At 48.2% G+C, this 18,802-nt stretch overlaps 1 protein-coding gene and 1 long non-coding RNA gene across 3 annotated transcripts in view; both read right to left on the minus strand.

The window, feature by feature from the left end:
• Nucleotides 1-385: 385 nt before the first annotated feature.
• On the minus strand, nt 386-5,394 carry LOC117207663. 2 transcript variants are annotated; one of them, XR_004487567.1, is made up of 3 exons: nt 4,846-5,394; nt 2,425-2,763; nt 386-686 (listed from the first exon to the last, which is right to left on the minus strand). It is a non-coding gene; the product is annotated as an uncharacterized LOC117207663 (long non-coding RNA). The 2 variants fall into 2 exon arrangements; XR_004487566.1 differs by having other exon boundaries at nt 4,459-5,394.
• A 10,036-nt stretch (nt 5,395-15,430) lies between these two features.
• The window catches only part of LOC117207662 (G-protein coupled receptor moody-like), a 70,560-nt gene continuing 67,188 nt past the window's right edge, over nt 15,431-18,802 (minus strand). Inside the window, exons 4-5 of the mRNA XM_033448066.1 lie at nt 16,656-17,367; nt 15,431-15,603 (exon numbers count right to left, since the gene is read on the minus strand). Coding sequence (XP_033303957.1) covers nt 15,579-15,603; nt 16,656-17,071 — 441 coding nt within the window. The 5' untranslated portion in view covers nt 17,072-17,367 and the 3' untranslated portion in view covers nt 15,431-15,578. The remainder of the gene's footprint in view (nt 15,604-16,655; nt 17,368-18,802) is intronic.

An 18,802-nucleotide genomic window follows, 5' to 3' on the forward strand; every position in this document is an offset into this window, starting at 1 on the left:
AGCTTCGCCATTCCCTTTGTCTCTGACTGTCGCGGGTCGTTCGTTGCACGCGCGTCTCGATCGAGCAATTTCTGCCTCTTGCCAGAGATTGCTGTAGGTTGGATGGATGAATTTTAATTAACAGGAACGACCGCAGAGGAATGCAGAATCATCGGTCATTCGATTCGCGGGTAACGCGTTGCACGAGATTCTTGTCGTAAGGAACGCGATCCACTGACCATAGCAACTTGGTTCACGCATGTTTCAGATATCTGGCCGCTTCTACCTGCAGCCTTTCGAGACGTGGTCGATGACGTTTATAACGCGAAGCTTCGTGGTAGTTGGATCAACGGCCAAAACAGCAGAAACACCAAACAAACATACAAACGTGTAGACAAACGAACGGGCAGACGTACGAATGGACGGACAGACAGATGTACGACACAAACACAGAGAAGCCTGGCGGATCGGAGAGCTCCGATTAAATTGGCGACAGTGAGGGTATTACAGCGCTGGCGATAAAACAGATAGGAGGGAAAGGCAGAGGCAAGGTAAAGGGCTACACGTAGGATGTTGTGCGTGACAGTGCGTTCGTTGGGAGACTATGGTGGACTCACCCGCCAGCAACCAGGATCATCTGCATGTTGCATGGAGGCGGCCTCTTTGTCGCTTTTTCGCAGAGGGGGCAGTCCGCAGCGGTGAGTCCTCTAGTTTCGCATGCGGTGACAGAATATAGCTATAGAGTGGTAACTAGAGACAAACAGACGGACGGAAAAAGAAAAGAAAGTCGATGTCCTGCTTAAAGTATCCGATCTCTTATCGTGTTGCGCGCGATGCATCTCCCTGTCCATCGATGGGACAGCGTGGCGCTCGCGGCCATCAAAAATTCACGGTTGTCGGCGAGATCTTGTGAAACCGAGGAGACAACGTTTACGGAAAGTTTGAAAGCACCGCGGTTACCGTCCCTTGATCTATTTAGTCATTTCTCGCGGGAGAACGCCGCCGAGATTCTCCAACTTTCGCCAACTTCCAAGCCATCGTATATTTTAAGCAGGGATAGAAAAGGAAAGAAAGATAGACAAGTATGGAGAAAAAAGTTGAGAAATACTCGCTAAAATATATACATATATATATATATATACGTATATGATACACATACTCTTATATATATTATATATTATATATTATATTAGGCTGGCAACTAAGTGATTGCGGATTTTGCCATTAGGTGGTAATAACAAAATCCGCAATCACTTAGTTGCCAGCCCAATATGTATACAAATATATAATACATAAATATATATATATATATGTATATGTATATAGGTATATACGGTCTAAGATAGTGGCGAGAGAAAGATATCGAGAGCAATGGAAATGGAAAGAAGTGAAAGTAAACGAGAAACTCTCTACGTAGAGTAATAATTACGTGTGAAGGGATGGTCGTGTCGGTTGTTCCGTGACGGATCAACCTTGAAACCAGAGGCTCGTTGGCCGTCCTCGCGAGTCAACGAGGAAATCGTTCAGAAATGTTGCCAACAAAGTTCTTTCGTCGACGAGATCGACCGTGCACCGAAATAAATACGGCGCGAAACTTTCGCCATTTTTCGTAGAACGAAGCTCGTTTGAGAAACGAAGACCGAGAACCAGATTCGCGGTAACCTTTCGATAAAAGACCGTTTACAGCGAAACGGTAATTCGAGCTAACGGCACGGGAACGCGAAACCCGAATCCGCCGTTATCTTGAAACAACGTTTTTTTCACGGCTCGTTGGCGTCGATACGCGTGCTACGGTCTTCCCACTTCGTCTAACTGTTTCCTTAAAGCTTTCAACGATCCGGAAGGTTTACGTATTAATCCTCGATCGAAACGTTTTCGAACGACATGGTTTCATGTTCCAGATTCTCCGTGTTGTTTACCGTGCTGTTTATTTATCGCCGGACAAACAGAAATTCCGTTAACTGTACAGGTAGATGCGATCATTTTCCACGCGCTGTTAAATTAGTTCCTGTCTCTGGACGAAATAAACTCCAGTAACAGAGGCAACGCGATAAAACAGAGTTTTCGAATAATAAAAGTGCCGTGGTTCGATTAATGCAGCTGGTAAGCCAAGAATCGGAAGGAAATCGTCCAGGTAAAAGATGCTTGAACAGTGACGTGGAAAGAGAGTTTGCAAGGATAAAGGAAAAGACGATAGAGCACAAGTAGGATCTCGAGATCTTACGTAAAGGTAGCCTGAGCGATTTCTCGTTGCACTCGCGCGACGACCAACGACGAAAGGCTTTTAAATTGACTCGGAACGATCCTTCTGTGTGTAACTATATGCTTCGTGTCACGCAGTGCACGCGCGTGGATGTGTGCCTGTACGTGTGTAAATGTGTGTGTGTGTGTGTGTGTGTAAACGCGTAACAGCGTAAAGTAGATAGATAGAGAAGAGAAAAGTACAGTGGCTAACTGGCGATGGCCCAGCAGATCGCCGTGGCAGCCCGCACTATTGTACCTTCCCGCATGTTGCGTTTATTACCACGAACCCCCGTGTGTCCCACGCACGTCCTAGGACAGCCGGTGGTGTGTGTGTTATGTGTGTGCCACTTACGAATATTCTTCAACCACTGTCACACCGTACACTGCCGCACAACGGTCACGAATGGCCCGACGACGATGTTCGATAACGCGCGATCCTTTGGCCTGTTCATCGTCGGCGACCAGGCACAACGTTCATTATGCCGCGACAGGCGAGTCCACAAGATCCACAGAGTCGTTCGTACGGTGGAAACGGTCGGTCTATCGGTTTCAGAGAACTCGTGGCTCGTTTGCTCGATACACGATGGAGTTTCGAGACGAAGGATGGCAAAGGACGCGAGGAGTGAAGAAGCAGGTTGCGAGAAAGAATGACCGTGACTGTCGTCGGTCGTGTTCACTGGCACACGCGTCGGTGGTCGCCACGCAGTCGCGAAACACGGCGGTCCTGTTTCAACGAAAGTGCGAGCGGAACGCGAAAACTCGGCGAGACTGTGGCCGCCGCGCCGTGTCTCTGTGTGTATCGAGCCGAGCGGCGCAATCACTGTTCCCCGCGTCAGCTGATCGGCGACCGACCATCAGCTTCGCACCGCGTTCTCCGCGCCAGCGAACGGATCGTTTCGACGCGGCGTGTCGCGCGCGCTTCGAACTTTCTCCAGCAACACACGCACGCACCACCGCTGCACCACGTTTCAACCAGCGTCCCAGCACCACGGGAACAATTGTTTGGCAGCGTAACCTGACCAACGAGCAGCGACAAAGTGGGAGAAAAACGGTTTCAGTGGATATCGAACCGCGGCGGCATCGTCGGCCAGTCCGTTCGTTTCGTCGCGCTAGACGAGTCCACCTCGACCAAGGACGTTCCAGGAAATTCGAACGCGGTCGTGCAAGGCATTCTCAAGGACGGCGAAAGCATTCGAAGACGTTGGCGACTGACAGCGGGTAGTCGGCGAGGGGTGAACCGTACGGCGGAAGGATGGCATGGGCGAAGGCAAGGGAGCTGCAAAACACCGATAAAGCGCACCGTCACGCAATCATTTAATTTAATCGCGTCCTGGACACGAGTTCGCCTCGTGTAACCGTGTTCGCTTCGTCCTCGTCCTCGATTTCGTCCACTATCCGCTCGGTCGGGTTAACGAACACCGCGAAACCACCGCCTTCTCGATCGAAATTTAAAGCGGAGGGAAATACGGAAAGAAGGCGAACGCGATCCGATGGAAAAAGTGGAAGGGGCGAACAGAGAGAAGGGGCAAGGGCAAAAAGGAACGGACACAAAAACATTTGGCAAGCGCTGGTCACATTCTCCACCGAGAAAACCACTGCCACGCGGTCTGTCGATTCGATTAGCTCCGTTAAACCGTGTTTTTCGCTGTTTCAACACCCGCGAAATTTTCTCGCCTGCTTCCCCCTTGCCCTTCGCCCCCACCCCTCCCCCGTTAGTTTTCCACGAGTCGAACGAAGCACGCTGACGCTCAGACGAAAAACGCCAAGGTACGTTGGCGTCCGAGTGGAGTGTAGGTCACAGCGTGGCGTCACGCGTTCTCTTAATTTGTCCGCGCGAACGCTAGACGGGTCCACTTTGGCGCGTGATCCTGGCCAATCTGGAAAATCGTGGAAATCGGGTCGAACGGTAGCGATAAAGTGTCGCGGCCACCAATATCGTCGAGGTAAGTGTAGGCGTCGCGAGAACACTGACGAAGGTTTGTCGGCACCGAGCCGAGCTGACAACAAAGGGAGGGCAGGAGGGTAGAAACGTGGACGCGCGACACGGAACACAGGTGACACAGGACAAACAGGGAAACGTAAGAGGAAGAAGAGGAGGGACGGTAGAAGCAGCGGGCCGTAGAGTATTCGAGCACCGCGAGACACCACACACTGGCGCACACAGAGAGACGGTTGCTTCGACGACAACGACAACGACGACGACGACGCGACGCGACGACCTGTAGGCAAATTCACCTCGAACAACCACGTTTCCCCGCGTTTCGTAGGTTTCTGAATCGTCGAGCCGGACGTGCGTGTCGCGAGACCCTCGTAGATACCAGAAAAGGATGAAACGACCGTCAGGGTAGGGGTGAAGGGGTAGGGATTGAGGGGCGGGCGGGAGATGGGAAAGGGAGGGAGAACAGCGGGAAGATGGTATAAGCCGAGGAGTACGAAAGGAACAACCACGGAGGATGGAGGAATGGAAACGGTGGTGGAAAGATGGTGGAACGACGGAAAGCAGTAGCTGGAAGAAGCAGCTGCAATGAGAAAGAGAAAACGGTGAAGAAGCGCGTGAAAAGTGGCGGAACTACGAGGAAGGATGACCGCAGGCGTTTAAGCGGCTACGAGAGGTTCGCGTACGAGAGACAGTCCCGCGCCTCCGTCGAGTTAAAACGGTGAGGTGTTTGTGCGTTTACGGGTACGGACAGACAGAGAGACGTAGTAGGTTGGACCTGGTGGGACAGGGCGGTAAAGGACGGTGGAGGTGCCAGGCTTGCTGCTTGGAACCGCCGTGGCGCGGCGGCGTTGCACGGCGGCGCCACCGCCGCTGCAAAATCTCTCCCTCACGTTTCGCTTTCCTCGCCCCTGCCTCTATCCTATGTTTCTCTGGCTCTATCTTTCAGCCGCCCTATGCCTCCTCGCTATTCTCGCTATTTTCATCTCTCTCCCTCTCTCTATTTTTCTCTGTTCACCATGCGTTCGTAGTTTTCGAACAGCGTCTTTGTTACGACGATAGTTGCGTCTCGCTCGGTCGTACGGTCAGCTTCCAAAGAGCAAGCGAAGAGAAGTACGAAATGGAGAAGGGTGGGGTTTAGTTGGGCGTGCAACGTGTGGCTGTTGGCGTTCGCGGCACACGCTCACGCTCGATCCCCGTTACGCTCGTAGTCGCTGATTCGTGGCTGTGTTTGAGACCGGGTTTCACCGCGTTTGTATATGCCGAAACGGGTTCGTGCGCACCCGTGGGTGCGCGTGAATGTATGAACGGCGAGGTAGAATGTACGGCCGCGCGCTCACCGTCCCACCCAACCGGCCACCCACTCGACCATCTATCCACCTCGTCCCCGCCACACCGCCTCCGCTGCTGCTCGTGCGTGGAGTTCCAAAGTCGATATCTAGCCACACCGACGACTCCAGTATTATCCTCGAACACTTTCCAACCGCCCTTCAGGATTTCCGAGTGTCTTGCCACGATTTATTCCGTCGCAATAGCCTTATTTGCTTCGGCCTCTCGATCAAGCGACGCGACACGACGTGACGCAACGCCACAGGGTCAGCCCGCTGCGCGAAACGGACCAATCCTCCCTTCGACGGGATGAAGGGATTTGGAAGGTCGCGCGGCGCTACGGCCAACGCGCAATGAATGGATCGTAAGAAGCAACGGTAGCAGTGTAGCCTTCGTGCAAAATGGTTGCTCCGTGCAATCCACTAGCGACGATACGGAGAACTTAGTCAGAATTCTGCCCGGAGGAGACGCCCGGCAGTTCTCGTAAATCTTCGCTGTCTTACGCATTTTCACATCGATCGCCGAAAAGGACTCGAAAGTCGTGCGAGAAGGAGGCAGTTGAGAAAGTTCGACTGGATAAAAGCATCGGAAGTTTCGATAAGCTACTCGTTCAGAGACCATACTTCTTTCTTCGTGTCGTATGCTATTTTCAATTCGAATGAGCAGCTGCAAATGTAATTTTTGCGACGCCCTGCGATACAATCGACGAACAGAACGTCGAAAACACGTAATCCGTCTGCTAGGCCCGCGACAAGCTTTGTTTGGTAATGTAGAGACGAAAAGAGATAAATCTTGAAATCTGGCGTACGACTGAATATACGTAGAATTCGTAATACGTGGCGACGATTTACTATTTCGCGATAAGCTTGGTCGTTGGGAAGTCGATAATGTAGGAATGACGATATATGGCGATCGATAACGAATAATCAAACGTTTGCCTGTTACGTTTCTCGTTGTTTATTTCACTCGATAGATTCGGTCAAAGCCCCGATGCTCTTCAGACGCAATTGCTTTGCCAACTTTATCGCGAGAATCGTAAGTTTGCCAAGCGCCAAACAACACGTTGAACGACCTCGAATTTCGGAACGATAATTTCTTTTCGCCATCGAAAAGATGGGAGAAAGTTTTCTAAACGTTTGATTTAACTCTCAATCTGCCAAATAACGACCTGTGATCGACTGAATAGATATCAGGCTGAATATTATTCGTATGAGCGGCGGTAACTCCTTGCGAAAGGACGTGACCACGCGATCGTTATGCACGCGTCGCAACTATTCGATATTACTTTCTCGATTGAACCTTAAACGAGGGTACTTTGCGCGAGCGCTGAAGGATGCGACGGTTCGATACGTACGGGCGTAGCAATTTCTCCTCGAATAAACGTTATTCGTTAAAATGGCGTTCTTTGAAAAATTACCTGACAACGCGATCAACTGTCAAACCATCCCAATTATCTTCCTTTGTTTCGTTTCTGTTTTTCTCTTTCTCGCTGAATAAATCGAACGATCGAGATCGATATGGTGGCCGAAACGAGTCGACTGAAGAGATCGACACACACCCGCGGAAAAAATATGCACGTTCATCTTGGAGATGGCGCATAATGTATAGATCGGTGCGTCGAAATCTTCGATATCGATGATAACAGGTTCGAACTAGCGTCGGCCACGAGGGAATCTAGGACACGTGAAAATCTTTTATCTGCACTGACCCAGACCTAATTCAGGATCCACGGTAATCAGAGCCCTGCACACGCCGGGTTGGTTCGATAGCGCGGTTTAACGCTAACAGCCCTCTCATCTAGTTCACGGCAGTGATCGATATCTGACTAATCGACAGCTACCAAATCGTTTCTATCATCCTGACCGATGAACTAGCGGCAATTTTCGAGCCCGCTGGCAGTTGCATCCTCGCCACGACCTACACTCTACACTAACGCATGTCGTAATTCCCAACGCAGCTGACCGTGATATCGTTTGACCTAATCGAGTGATCTCGATGCGCGTCAAGCTTGCCTTACAAAGTCCAATGATTAACGACGTTCCACAAGACGTGTAGCCTGTTCGGATAAAAATCTGCCTCCCTTTTCTTTCCTTTCTGTCTCTCCAGTGAGGCGAATAGAATCCGTTGAAAAAGAAATAAGTGTTTTCTTCCTTGAATTATCAGGACTCTCATAGACCTCGATCCGATCTTCCTCGCGGAAGCCTTTAATGGAAGGTTGAGCCGCCCTTTAATTAAAATCAGACAAAGCACGAAGAAAAAGGTCAGATAGCGCGCAATGATTAACGAATTTTCTAAGGGTCCTGACGATCTTGCAACGATAGCGTCGTAGACAACGAACGTGGAAATTGATTGAGACGCCGCCTGGCGAGAAGCTCCTGAACTGGCACATGCAACCTGAGAGCTCGTGAGCTCTGATTCAAGAAAGCTTTCGTATCGTTCGTCGATACCTGCATTACCAACCTGACGTTGAATTCAAGCAGGTTCGGCAAGAACGTGCGACGCGAATCCGCTGTGCTTGGATATAAGCTTTCTCGCATCGTTTGGTATCTTTTATCGCATATTGTGATCGATCAGAGAATCGACAGACTACGAGTACAACACAAGCGTCGTAATTCTTCTGCGGAAGATAAACGTATCTACATCTATTCCAAAGTTACCATTTTTATCGATTGATACAACTCGTGTTAAAGCGATACGATACGATATGATTACATTACTCGGTAAAAATGATTCTTTCTAGCTACAGTCGACTACCAATGAAGTTTGCAATAGAAATAACTTACGAAATAACCGATTACTCAAATCAAGGGCTACTTATAATCGATACAGATTTTCCAAATGAGAAACTACTCGCAATCGATGTTTAATTACCGATACAGAATTTTAAACGACGAGCAACAGCTACGTTCTGGACGAATGTTTCAATCGATTTACAACGATAGAAAAATGATACAAATTAAAAGTGACAAAAGAAGGAATTTTCATCGATATTTTCGGTTTCTTCTTCTTTCATTTAAAACTTAGACGAAGCGTTCGTTATAATCTTCCTCGGAAGATAACACGCGCGTAAATCGCGACGACGAGTATTTGCACACCGATTGCTCGGTGGCATTGTCAATTTGGTCGAGTTTCTTTCGAACGATAAAGTGACACTGATTGGTATATGTTGCTATAGAAAGGTTCACGGCCGCGGTTTACAAGCAGAAGCCCTGGACAACGCGATTCATAGTTTTCCGATGCAATAAAATTCCAGCTTTGCGCAAACTGAAAATAGTGAGCGTCTAATAGAGCGTACAAGGCAAGGGGAAGATAAAGTCGGACAGCGCGCAGCATTAAATTGTCACCGCTTTTTGCGTCGAGGCAACTGATTACGATGGTTGCCCTGTCCACCCGGAAGTATCACCAACGAGAACATTAATCTCTCGATCCACATCGTCATCTTCTGCGGCTCATTCGAATTTTCCCAGTAGTTGCTGTTTGGTAAGACATCGCGTAAAAGTTTTTCGTGCAAACAGCATCTTGCCTCAGAGCCTAGATTAAGAGAGGAATCCTTAGAAACACACCGCCAAATGTACTTCTTCGCCGGAATAAATGCAAACTGTAATTAACCTGTTTACCTACAGTCGCTACTTAACCCTTTGCGATTTGATTTACTTCGATACGATCTGGCCGGACAAATAACTTGCTCGTACTACTTTCTGTTTCCTCGTTCACGCTAATATTATACATATTAATAATATGACCGCGTACCTCGAGTCTCCCATTGTTAACCGCGGTCCAACAATACGTTATTGTCCTTGCCCAGCCAATAACCGTGACACGTGCCATTACGAGGAAAGTAGTTACGGTCGTTCGTGTCAGACGCAAGACCAACGAGATTACAGCGATATTTGGTGGCGGCCGGTGACAGAAAGTAGTTCCGCCCGGTTATGGTCAGACCATGCGCGCAGTAACATTCCCTCATCCAAGTACAATGCGAAACAAGAGGCAACTGTTCGCAGATTTTTACAGCGTCGTTCTGTTTACGACGAAAGGCAGGTTAATAAGAGGGAAAGCTAATTAACCCAGGGAATAAACAATAATAAAGGCGCGTAACCAGCGAACAGATTCGAGTGAAATCGAAAGTAGTCAGACCGCAAAAGGTTAATCTACTCGAATGACGAGACGCCAATCCGGTGTAGCCCATTTCGAGAAATAAGTACATTTGTCCGCGGATCGTAACTGGACGACGGTCGCACGGGACCGCGTCGACTTACGTTCTCGGTTTTAAATCGTACGAAATTCGATCGTCGCTCGCCAATGCTCGCCGCTTAATAAAGAAAAACGTCTGGTGTCGTTTCATTCGATTACGATAGCACGGACCAGAAAATCCAATTTCAATGTCCAATATTTCCATTTCGATTATCGGCTACCATCTAATCTGCATTTTCGTCTGCGTTTTCGTGCAGAGTTGGATCCAGCCAACTCTTTCTTTTTCCACGTCGGTTTAAGACTCTGCACTTTCGCCGATGCTTCGCTAATGATCTCGATTTCGATCAATTTACGATCGAAAATACATCAAGGTCAAGGACTCTTAGGGATCGAAATACGTCGCGGAAAAAGAAAAAATAGAGTCATAGGAACAGAGCTGGTTGATGTTACATGTAACTAACTCTCGACCATGTGGAATTCTAGCCGATATTAGCTGGTGTGTAAAACTACAAGAACGATACTTACAAGTGTAATGTGCTGGCGATGACAACTGTTACAACCAGAGAATATGGCAGGCAGAGAGAACAAATTCCGATAGATCGTAGAACGATGTTGGTAAATATGAACAAAACCATAGAGTGTAAAACGAGGAGTCCCAGACCCATATCACACTAGCGACACATCGTCGCAACACAAAAATCCGCTGTTATGCTCGGAGCTCGCAATCTGTTAAGCACATTTTTGTTTCTTTCTTTTCTTTTTTTTTTCTTCTTCTTCTTCTTCTTCTTCCTCCTTCGTTAAGAGTAAAAATCGCCGATCGAGATTAAAGATTCATACAGTCGGAATGGCAACGATTTTTAATTCAAAAATGCGAGACTCGATTCCCGGGCAAAATGACTCGAAAGATTATTCGAGTGTACGATCGCTTGATTCGATTTAACAGTTCGACGAATCTGTTCGAATTAAAAGTTAACACTAAGTGAAGCGCGAATATCGTTGCAAACTGTTCCACGAATCTTGCGCGTGCTGTCAGTTGCTCTCTACGTACGATGATATTGCGTTGGCAACTAAGTGATTGCGGGTTTTGTCGATACCACCTAATGACAAAATCCGCCAACCCAATAATTCTATTTTGCCGCATAATTTTCTGCCCATTTTCATTGCGCCATAACTTTACCGTGTGCGACGAGGATCGAAATTTCGTCCGATGTAAATAAATTTTTCGAGAAGACTTTCGCAAAAATGCGCTCACACGCCAAGTCAGGCAAAATCGGTCGGACAGGGATGGAAACGAAATATCACGGCCGCGGGCGCATTCTTTTCATATTTAAACTAATAAACCTGCCATGGAGAGAGAGCGCGTAATTTCTGAAGCGCGGCGAGCTCCGATGCATAAACGCGCGTCACGAACGCGATCGTGAAATTCGCGAAAGACTCATGGTACACGCGAACAGAGACTGATGTTCACCAACGACGGTCTGAAGCCGTGCATACGACTAATCGCTAACTATCGTGCCAGCATTGGCTCGAGATAGCGTTAGCCTGTTCAATGCTACGTCGCTGTATCTTCAGTGACGTAACAATACTACTGACGATTGATTACATATTCCTTATGCGTGCAGCATAGATCCGAACGCGGTTAATTACGATAACAGAGAACACATTTGTTCCAGTAAAATAGATCAAACGATTATTTTTTCCATAAATGTGATAAACATTGGATGCAACGACGAACTAAACCGAGACGATGAATTCGGAGAAAATGTGGTACAGTATCAAGTGACACGTGTGGTACGACGATCGAAGACAAACATAGATCGATGAGAATTTGTTCTTCGTAAATATAGGACGATCTTTTGTTGCAGTTGTTGGCTGGAAATGGCGAGAGAAAGAAGGGGCGACTGTAGGAAAGAATGACGAGCCTGGCCCGAAGGCAATAGTTTACAACACAAACGCTTAAAAGGCTTCAGAAAGCTTGTAACCACTGAGAAGAAATACCACGAGTGAATGAAGGATCGTGTTAAAAAAATGGGCTTGTGGAAACGTGTTAGGTAACGCCAAATTAGATCTCGCCTTGACTCGAAATTAGCACCAATTACGATGGGCCACGGGACGCCAGGAATGCGCTATAAATGCAGAAAAATGGCCGAATGAATCTCACAATGATACCATTTTAGGTAATCTTCTGCCACATTTGTAAAGCCAAGGCATACAAAGCACACGAGTTTCAATATTCTTCGTCAACTACTCGGCTTTCAAAGGAGGACCAAAGACGATTGAACGTTTTCAAGTCACATAATGACAGTATGTCCTTCACATACACTCAGCTCTGATACTTCTTGCTATCTCTCTATCGTTATATCTTGCTATCGTTAACGATAGAACCGAATGTATTTGAACGACACAATCCAGATCTTACCATCAATTGATACATTTCGTAAATGATATCACCGATGCTCGATTCAGCGTAATTGACATTTTACCGACCGATAGCCGATTAACCGGTTTTTGTTACCGACGCTTATCGACCGATATCCTATTAATCAGGTTTTTGTTGCCGACAATCTTTCTCATTATTCGAGCAGTAATTTGTTATTTAGTACTAAGGTACCTTGCTCAGTTGCGTTGCTTTGTAAGCTCTCACGGTTTTATACCAATTTGAAAAACGTACCGTTCGCGATGAACAAAAAGAATGGTATTAGAGAGCCTAACCGAAACAGAGAGAATCTGCGCCTGAGATGCCGGTCGGACGTGTGTATGCTATTGAATCGCTAGCGGTCGGTAAATTGTTAGAAACGACTGTAACTCGAGTCGATCTCTAAGCGTTTCACAGAACTTTGCACGTGCGTGCTAAGAGAAATATTTCACTTGCCGCGCTATTAATCGTACGCTTGCTTCGTCTTACGATATATCATCCGGTATTCCTTCCTTGCTAATTCTTTCCCCGAAAGAATTAGTTATCGAACGTCCGAAGCAAACGAAAAAGCGAGGAAATAAACGACGACCGAGAGAGACTCGATGTTCTTCGATATCGGAAGCGTTCGCTGCTTCAACGAACCGAGGATTTTCCTCCCGCTATCACTGTCCTTCTTCTATCATTTCCTTCTTTTCGCTAGATCCCGGCCGTTCGAGAGCGGCGCTGTAAATTAAATCTCCAGCACAAGCAGCAAATTAAATCTCCAACGCGAGCTACATACCTTTCTACTTTATCGTTACGGAACAGAAGTCGGCCACCCATCGAACCGACTGCCGTGAATCGCGGGCGACAATACGACTGACTATAGTCGGTAGAGTACGGTTGTTCCACTTCACGCGATGTGTATTATTAATCCCGGGAACGTTTAACTCGTCATCTGTCGCTCACGCGACTCAGCGCGCTCCCTCGTCCCTGCGAACGTCGCGCTATCTCTAACGTTTTTCGAGAAACTCGTCGCTTCGCTCTCGACGAAACGAACTAATAAATTTTCGGATAAAACATTACGAAACGTATAGGAAAATTGTTCGGTTTCATTTCGCCACACATTTGGCGAAACATCCGCGATTTCGCGAAATATCTGTATTTGCAGAAACACGTGGGTGGAAGTTGAAAGGCTATTAAAGAGAGAAGAATAGCTCATTCATATTTATCGATCAAGCTGCCCTTACTTCCAATTACCAAACTCTGTAACTGACTGAGAATGCTCGATCGATCGGCCGATTCGAGACTCTCCATTGCGACCACCGGTATCCTATTCTCGTTTGGCGCCACCGTATACGAATAAAGAGCAAGAAGAAGTGGTACACTAGAGATACGACATGCGATATTTAATTGTAGTCGGGAATTCTAGTAGCAAAAATTGTTTGCAATTTTATAACGGGTGTCGAGATCGGGCGATATATATCAACACGATAGAAATTCGCGAAGAATTTTCAACGATGCACAAGTACGCGTGTACTGTCGATAAAAAAGCGATAGGTATTTATTGAAATATTTTCAACAACGGTACACGGATTCAAACGGTAAGAGGATTCTCGTGACGTTCGATGCAAATACACGTAGAAAATCGAACGATCCAGCTTATAGAAAATTCCAGGCCAACTCTTTTCACCGAACCAAGCGTACTCGATCACACGATTCGCTGATTAAAAGTTCGCCACGAACGTCACAACAATGGACGAGTTGTTACACGGCAAAAAGTATTAATTGTCCATGGGAATATTAACAACGTCTGCCGTGTAGAATTTATAATTCGTAGGCGACATTTGTGACGGGTAGGTGGACGCTTCAGTCGTCATACCGTGCCTACCCTGTTTCAACCCCCATTCTCATGCCTATCCCCATCCGAGTCGACCATCTCCTGTGACAGTTTTCACGCGTAAATTCACACTCGTCCCTCATTTCAAAATCATCCATCTTGAAGCACACGTGCACATTTGATATAAAAAAAACAACGCATGCAACGGTTCGTGGCAGCGAACGATTAAACATGTACGACCTGGTCGGAGCAACGAACGCAACGAAAAAAATAAAAGAGAAGGTGACATTTTGACGACACGATACTCCAAACGCTTTAAACATAGGGTGAAACATTCCATTGCGCACTGAGAGAGAAACCTAAAAATATATTAGTTTTCTTTTATTATTTTTTTTTTTTTTTCATTTTTCTCGTGTAACGCAACATACAAAGTTGTCGTGTCTCGTTTCGAAATTTATACGAATCGTGTGAAAAATCGTGCACAGACAACGACGATCTCTCGCAGGACCAGGAAAAACCGTAGAATAACCGTGTTTGCTGGGAGAACTCGTTTTCGTGAAAAATGATGTAAAGCGTAGTTCTTCGTGAAATCGAATTACACAGGCGGTGTGTAAATTTTAAACGTCGCTTTCCTCCAGAGTAGCAAGCTTCCCTTCAAGCAACAGAATTTTACAGCCAATTTTTCGTTAGCGTCGCGTCGTTTGACGCCGAAGACCGGCGCACGATTTTTCCCACGCCCTTGAACGAATCGTGTGACGTTATCCACGTCGAAACGTCTCGACTCTTCGATCCTACGATCGAACGAGTGAAATTACCATCGTGCCGATTTATTTGATTGCATGGAAGTACGATCAAGGGACAATCTACAGATCGCGATGGTTGGAACGGGAGTGGCAAGGTTTCTCTCAGTACACGAGGCGATTAGAACGATGGAAAGGAGGGCGGTTCCGGGACGTTTCGATTCCGATTTCCTGCATTTCCTCGCACATTTCTCGAGAGCAAGTGAATTTCTTTCAGGTCGGCACATCGAACAAAGCATTTCAGATATATTCGCGGCGAGAAACGAGAAGAGGACAGAGACGCGTCATCTCTCCAACGGTCCTCGCCGATAATCGAGTAGTGCGTGAAAGCTTTATCGTCCAAGGTGCAAGACTCTTCATTCCATTTCATTCCATTCCATTGCATCGCATTCCAAGCTTCGAAAGCATCGGGACATTGACGAGACCTGATATTATGCTGGTCGCGTATATTTTTGTTATATATATATATATTCTTTTTTTTATTTATTCTTTTATTTTTCCTTTACAATAATCGTATAATCTATGCGATCTATCGTGACGACTCGTTGACGACGCATTCGTTCGTCCGATCGAACGACAGGAACGTCGACTGAGGATGCAACGCATCGATTTAGCCGCGTTGCGTTACATGCAGCATAGGCCACGCAGCCTTTCGTCTTATCGTGTTACTTTTTGGTTCGTTCGTTTTATAATTTTTTTTTTATTTTTTATTTTTTATTTATTTTCAGCGCATTCGTTCGTGACGGGGGTACAACCAGTAAGCGATCCAACATCGAACATCGCAAGCTTGTGTGTGTTTTAATGCCTCGTGCTGACAGATATATGTCGGGAGATGTCGGGGAGGTCTGTGTCCGGCGCCCAAGGTCACGGTGTGGAACATACAAAGCCTCTGTGAACATTGTGCATTCGCTGTCAGTGGAAGCTGTGTGAAAGGCTGGAACGCTGTGTTCCGGAAGGAAATCAGGGATCAAGGTTACGCTGGGATCATGCTTCGTCCAAGTTCCTCGTGTTTTCCGCTTGGCGCCCTCGAGATCGCGTCGCGCCCTACAAATTTCCAACTACCAACGCTATCTCAGGCTAAATTTCAACCGGACGAAAAGAACAGTCAGCTACGCTGAACAATGCCGCTACTGTCAGCCAATCGATAACGAATCTATAATGTGCAGCGGAAATAACGTCGGGGAAATTCGTGAGTCATTGTCTTTACGTATCGGGCCACGACGATTTCCTCGAAACGAAATAATTATATCTGTTACACGTACTTCCAGTAAGCTGTTATTTCCACTGTACGTTTATCGGATACGTTGGGAGTCTCGAGAGCGGGAAATCAAGAAGCCATCACGCGGATTCGAATCTCGGCACGAGCAGAGACGTCTGAATCATCGAAGATGAACCGGTTCTAGAAAAGAAATGGCAAACACGTTCGGAGACGGTAGACGACGGTCAACGGCCAGGACCGGCCGGTGTCCAACGGAACGGCAATTTGGTCGCGGAGACACGAGGATTCCAGGATTTTTGCAGCACCGGGTTATAAGGCAGAACATGAAAATAAGGTACGGGTGAGTTAAAGACATACGGAACGAGTTACGCAGCTTGCACGGCTTGGATCGTCTTCGTTAAAAGCGGAAAGATCAGCCTTTGACGAGCTCTAACCTTTTTACGATTCCGTTCTAAACGATATGGTCCGAGCGTCGAACGTTCTTCGCGAAGCTTTCATTTTTTGTCTATTCGATCAGTGAAACGAGCCACGTTAAAGCCGCCACTTGGCTCGAACGTAATCGTCTATCCTCTAGAGACAGAAGATACTGGAAGCCGTGGCAAGAACCGTTCTCGTTCCATACACAGAGACAAGGTATATAAACTGTATAAACGGCAAGGTGAACACGTAGCTCCGCTCGAACGGAGAAAATAGAAGAAAGGCAATATGCGAGAGAAACTCACCGTTTCGTCGTTTTAACGCGACGATAACGGCGATAGTCTGTGGCGTTTACGTCGTTGGGGTCGAAGCCCCTTCGATGCTTGGGTGGCGAGGACATGGTCGCAGCAGCCTTGGTACCGTTCGAGATCGCGTCCGGCTTGGCGCTAGTATTGTTGTTGCCAATGGAGGTGCAGTTGTTGACGGTGATGTGCAGCGAGGCGAGTGGCGGCGGCGAAGGCGGCAGCTGGGCGGGGACCAGGTGGCCGGATGCTGAGATCGCGCGTTCCGAACTCGAAGCCGAAGTCGGGTGATACGGACAGGCCGGTGGTGGTGGTGCTGGCTCGCCGATTACGAGGGTCCGATCCCCGTGACCGACGTCGCTCTTTGGCACCGCGTTCAGCTCGTGCCTGCTAACCCTACCGGCTCCCGGCCCACCCATTCAAATCCTCGATTATCGCCCGTTCACTCCACCTCTCTCGCTCTGCCTCCGTGGCTGCTCCTGCCGCGAGCTCCTCTCGCACACACGGCCACGCTTTGTTCCGATTTCCTCTCTCTCTCTCTCTCTGTGTTTTTCTCTCCTTCGCTTCTTTTCTTTCTTCTTCTTCCTCTCGCTTGCAGTTCTTGATCTGGCGAGTCGCTCGTCTATCGTCTTCTCGGCCCTTCGATATCCTACTTTTTCCGATTCCTCTGCTTCCGTCGAACGATACGCTCCTGGTCCAATCGCCGTCCGATGTCCTGCAGACGCGGCACATTCGATAAGGACGAAGATAACTCGGTTGTCTTAACTCCTGCCGACCTCGTGCACGCACGCCACCGATTCCTCGGTTAACCTTCCGCCTATCGACACAGCTCCGCCACTGGCGAGCCGCCCATTCGCGACAGACTCACGCACGTGCAACCCCATTCGCGACTCACACTTACGCGACGAGTGTCTTTTGTCAAGCAACGGAAAGCGTCCGACGAAAACGTGCCAGCGCACGGTAAACGAGGCAGAAAGCGAGCGAAGGGGGATAATTGGCGACAGAACGACGATGAGTAACACGATGAAGAAACAGGAGAATAGAGGCGGGAAGAGGCTGGAAGCCGTGACAACGCGTGTACAATAGCGTACACAGCAACGTCCAAACACGGTCTTCCTTCCGTTCCGCGATCACGCCGACTCACTTCGCGCACCACATCGCACGAATCTCTCGCCCTGTACGACTCGTGCTTTCGCTGAATACCACCTGGTGGCAGCACCGGTGCGCGAGCCGCGAGAAATTGGCAGAATCACGGGGAGGAGGAAGGTCGGAAGGTGGCAAGGCCACCGTGTGCTCCCGATACCGATCGGATCCCGCTAACCGATACGCCGAGCTGGAAAGCGGCCATCGAGCGTATCCGATCGAGCGACCCTTCGACACGGCGCGACCTCGCGCCCCGAACCAATCTCCGGTGTGGCGTGCTACGCTTCACTTGGGAAACGCCAACGGAATTCTAATAGGCATTCCGACCAATGCTCGGCTATGTTCGCGCCCTCGCGAATCCCTGGATCCGTGCCAACTTTCCCCCATTAGTCTGGCTATCGACGACATTCCCTAATTTGTAACGAAAGGGTGGAACGTTCGAAAAGTAGAGCGAAACTTCGCAACTCCTTAAACGATTACGTTTAAGCGGTTTCGCGCCTTTTCCTCTCCCGTAACTCGGCTGGTCGTGGAACGCGACCTAAACAGTCGATCGTTAAACGCGAGAAAGAGTGAGCACGAGGCGGAGGACTACTCGAACCAGAACATCCATTTACATTCAATCTCACGCAGTCACACGTCCGACCAATTAACCCGCTATCCACGCCCTCCTCACCGCCAAACCAAAATAGATATAGTTGCGGGGAGTGCCGCGAGGCGGCAGCACCGAAAACGTCCCACGAGACAGATGCATCGGGAGATAAGCGAGGAATTTCGAGTTGAAAAAATTCGAAAGCACGGAAAAAAGGGGAAGAATACACACGATCGAGCCAGACGACGAAAGGAGTCGCGTTTGGCATGGTGCAACGCGGCGAGCAGAACCAGTCGGTGGGTTACACCACGTGCTCGACCTACCGTGTCGATCGAGCTGGCGACCATCCAGCCTCGCACGAACTCACTCGCGACGGTTACAAACGTCTCCCTTCGTGTGTATGACACCGCGAGACCGA

Source organism: Bombus bifarius, unplaced genomic scaffold (genome assembly GCF_011952205.1).
Source record: "Bombus bifarius isolate JDL3187 unplaced genomic scaffold, Bbif_JDL3187 scf7180000008045, whole genome shotgun sequence".
Taxonomy (NCBI): Eukaryota; Metazoa; Arthropoda; class Insecta; order Hymenoptera; family Apidae; genus Bombus; species Bombus bifarius.